The sequence below is a fragment of the Lycium barbarum genome, chromosome 11, assembly GCF_019175385.1.
Source record: "Lycium barbarum isolate Lr01 chromosome 11, ASM1917538v2, whole genome shotgun sequence".
NCBI lineage: Eukaryota > Viridiplantae > Streptophyta > Magnoliopsida > Solanales > Solanaceae > Lycium > Lycium barbarum.
The window spans coordinates 868,730-874,667 of NC_083347.1; the positions used below are offsets into that span (position 1 = coordinate 868,730).

The 5,938-nt window shown below is 38.0% G+C and overlaps 1 protein-coding gene across 2 annotated transcripts; it reads left to right on the forward strand.

The window, feature by feature from the left end:
* Positions 1–767: 767 nt before the first annotated feature.
* Positions 768–5,408, forward strand: LOC132616627 (receptor-like protein kinase BRI1-like 3). Of its 2 annotated transcripts, XM_060331171.1 has the most exons (3): positions 768–1,284; positions 1,407–1,505; positions 1,610–5,408. In XM_060331171.1, exon 3 carries the CDS (start codon positions 1,635–1,637, stop codon positions 5,202–5,204), a length of 3,570 nt encoding a protein of 1,189 aa, XP_060187154.1. In that variant the 5' UTR covers positions 768–1,284; positions 1,407–1,505; positions 1,610–1,634; the 3' UTR covers positions 5,205–5,408. The 2 variants fall into 2 exon arrangements, with proteins under 2 accessions (XP_060187154.1, XP_060187153.1); XM_060331170.1 differs by having other exon boundaries at positions 1,407–5,408.
* The last annotated feature ends 530 nt before the right edge of the window (positions 5,409–5,938 follow it).

Genomic DNA, 5,938 nt, shown 5'->3' on the forward strand with positions numbered 1-5,938 from the left:
TTGACTCTAATAAAGGCCAGTTTGGATATATATTTTTCTCAGAACACCGTTTGGTACTCCATCCGGATAAAAAAAAGAGTCCACTTAGCAAATCAAGAAAGAATTAACCTTATTTTTTCATATTTGCCCCTATTAAGTATTATATGATCAAATCTCAATGCCTATTTAATTAGGGGTAGTTTAGTCAAAATACCTATTTTTGTCTAGAAGTTAGTATTTTCTTAAGGGGTGTGCAAATGGTTAAGTAGATTTTTTTTTTTATCCGAAGGGATTAATATATTGGAGTGATATTTTAGTTATATTCCTAGGATAAAAAATTTATGTTTGAAAAACTCGTCAAAGTGAGGAAAAAAAGGATCACTTTTACAAACCTCAACTTTTCTTCAAGTAAAATGCATGTTAAATACAAATTTAATTTTCAAATATTATTTTTAACTTCAACTTCAGTTTTTTTTTTCTTTTCAAGTTTCAACTAAATTTATGTCTAAACGCCTATTAAGATACCATGCAAACTCGTGACATTGAATATTGAGCTTAATTCAAGCTTAAAAATTAGCTTGTGAAATAAAAACTGTTCGAGAAAGGGACATATTGACTTAACTATATTTGTCTTTTGTGTCCACCCCACCAAAGGTAAGTGGGGTCCACCACATCCTTAATTAAAGTTGATTAAGCAAAAGAAAATAGGAAAAAGAATCAAATCCCAAGTTTGACTGGACCCGAAATATGAGAAAAAGCAGCATATTTCTTAGCAAAAAGAATAGACTATAGAGAGTCGTGAGGTGCCTGCTTTTGAATGTAAAAAATAAGGCAAAGAGAAATAGTACAGCAAACTCCACACACAAATTAAAAGTGCTAATTCTATTCATTCATCTTTGCTTTCTCTTTACTTCCCTCAAAGGCTCAACAAAAAAATAAAAACTAGTCACTGTAACACTGTTCCCTTCATTTTCTTTCTACTTTAAACATTCTTTCAACATTTTTAGTTCAGTTTTGCAGAAACTTGTTGTGTACTACCTTGTACTATGTTTATGTTTATGTTTACTACACATTTTTTCATGAACTGCCTGTGACCAGCCGACAATTCTGAACATCGTACTGTATCCCCATCCCACCCCCTCAAAAAACCTCTTCATCACTGTTAGTACTGTTGTTTGTACAAGCAAAACACCTGCAGTAGCTTCCATCAATCTACTGTATCCTGTATCTGTCAATTGTCATTCCAAAAATCCCCTCTTTTCAACAAACTCAAGATTGTGACTTGAAATACCAATAAGAACAAAGGTAAAGTTCTAATCTTTGAACACAAGACTAATCAAGTTTTTGTCCTTTTCACTCATTTCTTGATTTTCCACACTTTGGAGCTCTGTTATTCACTTTGTTTTGTTTTTCACCATTAATGGCAGGTTTTGTGGAGATTGTAGGATGGAGGGGCCGGGGCCTTTTCTGAAATAATTATTTAGGGCTAAGAGTTGATATTTATGCAGTTGGTGGTGCTTTTTTCAGTAAGATGAGCTACCAAAGATTCTAAAGAATTGATTTTTATGCAGTTGGTGTTTTTTGAGCAAGATGAGCTGCAAAAGATTCTAAAGAATTGATTTTTATGCAGTTGGGGTTGTGTTTTTTCCAGCAAGATGAGTTGCAAAAGATGCCAAGAATCAAAAGGGGTGATGAAAAATGTTGTCTTTATCATAATGCTTCTGAGTTGCAGTTTTTTTGTGGTGTCAAATGCAAGAAAACTGGCTGAAAATGGCGGTGATGGTCAAGTAGGTAGCTTGATAGCCTTCAAGCAATCCTCTATTGAATCTGATCCAAAGGGGTTCTTGAAAGACTGGAGTTTATCTTCTTCAAGTCCTTGCACTTGGAATGGGATTTCATGCTCAAATAATGGTGAAGTTGTTGAGATAAATCTCTCTAGTGCAGGGCTTAGTGGCCCTCTTCACCTCTCTAATCTCATGGCTTTGCCTACTTTGCTCAGAGTTTATTTCAATGGCAACCATTTCTATGGCAATCTTTCCTCAAAAGCTACTAGTTCTTGTAGCTTTGAGTTTCTTGATTTATCATCCAACAATTTCTCTGAGGCTCTTGTTTTAGAGCCTTTGTTGAAGTCTTGTGATAGAATTAAGTACCTAAATGTCTCTGGGAACCCAATTCCAGAGGTTGTTCTAAAGTTTGGACCTTCACTTTTGCAACTTGACTTATCAAGAAACAACATTTCAGATGTCGGCATTTTGAGTTATTCACTGTCCAATTGCCAAAACTTGAATCTGCTTAATTTCTCCTCAAATAAACTTGCTGGCAAGCTAAAAAACTCCATTTCTTCTTGCAAGAGTCTATCTGTTCTTGATCTTTCACGTAATAACTTTACCGGAGAACTCAATGGTCTTGATTTTGGGACTTGTCAAAATCTCACTGTCCTCAATTTGTCTTTCAACAACCTTTCTTCAACTGAGTTCCCATCCTCTTTGGCTAATTGCCAGAGTCTCAATACTCTAGACATTGGCCATAATTCGATCAAAACGAAGATTCCTGGTGAATTATTGGTTAAGCTAAAGAGTTTGAAGCGATTGGTGTTAGCCCACAATCAGTTTTTTGATAAAATTCCATCAGAATTGGGGCAGATTTGCAGCACAGTTGAGGAGCTTGATCTTTCTGGAAACCGGTTGACTGGTGAACTTCCTTCAACTTTTAAATCATGCTCCTCACTTTTCAGTCTCAATCTTGGTAACAATGAGTTGTCCGGTGATTTCTTGAGTACTGTTATCAGTTCATTGACAAGTCTTAGGTATCTCTACTTACCATTTAATAACATAACTGGTTATGTACCTAAGTCTTTGGTAAACTGTACACAACTTCAAGTGCTCGACCTCAGTTCAAACGCTTTTAATGGGAATGTACCTTCTGAGTTTTGTTTAGCAGCCTCGGGGTTTCCGCTGGAGACGATGCTGTTAGCCAGTAATTATCTTACAGGTTCGGTGCCTAAACAGCTCGGACTTTGTAGGAACCTGAGGAAGATTGATCTCAGCTTCAATAACCTGACTGATTCAATTCCATTGGAGATTTGGACCCTTCCAAATATTTCAGAATTGGTAATGTGGGCTAACAATCTCACAGGTGAAATTCCTGATGGCATTTGTATAAATGGAGGAAACCTTCAGACTCTCATTCTCAATAACAATTTCCTCACGGGGCCACTTCCACAGTCCATTGCCAATTGTACCAACTTGGTTTGGGTTTCGTTGTCAAGCAATCGACTTTCTGGAGAAATACCACAAGGAATTGGAAATCTTGTAAATCTTGCCATACTTCAGTTGGGTAATAACTCACTTAATGGACCGATCCCTCGGGGATTAGGTACGTGTAAGAACTTGATATGGCTAGATTTGAATAGCAATGCTCTAACAGGTTCAATCCCTCCCGAGCTTGCTGATCAAGCTGGCCTTGTTTCTCCGGGAATTGTTTCTGGAAAGCAGTTTGCTTTTGTGAGAAATGAAGGGGGAACTGAATGTAGAGGTGCTGGTGGATTAGTTGAATTCGAGGGTATTCGTGAAGGGAGGCTCGCAATACTTCCTATGGTTCATTCCTGTCCATCAACAAGAATCTATTCTGGCAAGACGGTGTATACCTTCACGCGCAATGGGAGCATGATTTACCTTGATCTTTCCTACAATTCTTTATCAGGAACGATTCCCGAGAGTTTAGGTTCGATGAGCTTTCTACAAGTTCTGAATTTGGGACACAACGATTTCACCGGAACCATTCCATCCAACTTTGGAGGTTTGAAGATAGTTGGAGTTCTCGATTTGTCACATAATAGCCTTAACGGATTCATTCCACCTTCATTAGGAGGCCTTTCGTTTCTTAGTGATCTTGATGTTTCAAACAACAACCTATCGGGAACAATTCCTTCCGGTGGACAGTTAACTACTTTTCCCTCTTCAAGATATGAGAACAATTCAGGCCTATGCGGGGTCCCACTTCCTCCTTGTGGCTCTGGCAATGGACACCGTTCACCAAGCACTTACCATCACAGGAACAAGATGGGTACAACTATTGGAATGGTGGTTGGGATTATGGTCTCTTTTCAATGTATTATCCTACTTATTATTGCCCTTTATAGGATTAAGAAGACTCAAACGGAGGAGGAAAAGAGAGATAAATACATTGATAGCCTTCCAACTTCTGGCAGTAGCAGCTGGAAACTATCAACCGTTCCCGAGCCTCTTAGCATTAACGTGGCAACATTCGAGAAACCGTTGAGGAAACTGACCTTCGGACATCTTCTAGAAGCTACTAATGGGTTCAGCTCTGAAAGCATGATTGGCTCTGGAGGTTTCGGTGAAGTCTACAAGGCTCAGTTGAGAGATGGAAGTACGGTCGCGATCAAGAAGCTCGTGCACGTAACAGGTCAAGGAGACAGAGAATTCATGGCTGAAATGGAAACTATTGGAAAAATCAAACATAGAAACCTTGTCCCTTTGTTGGGATATTGCAAGATTGGAGAGGAAAGGCTTCTTGTATACGAATACATGAAATATGGAAGTCTCGAATCTGTTCTTCATGAAAGAGAGATTCTTGATTGGGAAGCTAGGAAGAAAATCGCGATAGGATCAGCAAGAGGGTTAGCATTTCTTCATCACAGCTGCATACCCCACATAATTCATCGCGATATGAAGTCAAGTAATGTGCTATTAGACGAAAACTTTGAGGCTCGGGTTTCTGATTTTGGCATGGCGAGGCTGGTGAATGCATTGGATACTCATTTAAGTGTGAGTACACTTGCTGGTACTCCAGGTTATGTTCCTCCAGAGTACTACCAAAGTTTCAGGTGCACTGCAAAGGGGGACGTGTACAGTTATGGTGTCATATTATTGGAGCTTCTTTCGGGGAAAAGGCCAATAGATCCCCGGGAATTCGGTGATGATAACAATCTTGTTGGATGGGCAAAGCAACTTCATAATGAGAAAAAAAGTCATGAGATTCTTGATCCTGAGCTAATAACAAATTTATCTGGTGATGCTGAACTTTACCATTATTTAAAGGTTGCGTTCGAATGCCTTGATGAGAAACCTTACAAAAGGCCAACAATGATACAAGTGATGACCAAGTTTAAGGAACTACAAGCTGATTCAGAAAGTGATATTCTTGATGGAATTTCAGTGAAAGGTTCTATACTCGAGGAATCGCAAGAAAGAGAACCTTAAATCAAATGATATTTTGATGTTTTTGTGGTTAGAATTCTGTTGTTATTTTTTATTGCCTCATCATGGATAGTAGTAGAAACTTTTCATCTTAATGGTTCTCCATACCACTGAGATTTATAAGAGTTTATACTTCAGATTTTGCCTACTGTGTAAATATTAGAACACGACAGAAATGGAGATCTGTGTTGCTTATGTTTTGATCCATCACAGTTTTGCTGCATCTGTTACCAAGATTTTTGTTGCATATATAGAACATGGCTACAATGTCATAGTTTTCAGATAAATGTTTCTTTTCGCCGCGTCTAAATCACTAAAATTTGAGATTATCATTTAGTTGCATCAACATCTTTTATGTTAGCAACTGATATGCAGTCAAAAGCTCAGATTTTGAGCCTTCTATGCTATTCATCTAATGTAAACTATGTACCAAGTTTGCTTTTTGTTGGAAAAAACAGCATACAGAACTAGTAACCAACCCTTTTAGATGTGTAGCAATTGCAATGGATTGATAGGTATCCAAATGCAAACTAAAGGCAACTTGTTTTGATAAGAGAATTGATCTTAACTTGTATTAAGGATTGCCAAGACCATGTCCCATTCATAAAGAGCCAATATTGCCTCTAACACCCCGCATGCTCAGGAATGGACAACGGGAGGGTGAACAATTTAAGATGCGGCCCAACATGAAGTAAATAATGAATTGGGATGGGTCTAACTCTAATATAAAAAATGAA

Excerpts from the sequence above, each read along its gene's own strand:
- LOC132616627 (XM_060331170.1), top strand. The coding sequence starts at position 1,635 with ATGAGTTGCAAAAGATGCCAAGAATCAAAAGGGGTGATGAAAAATGTT.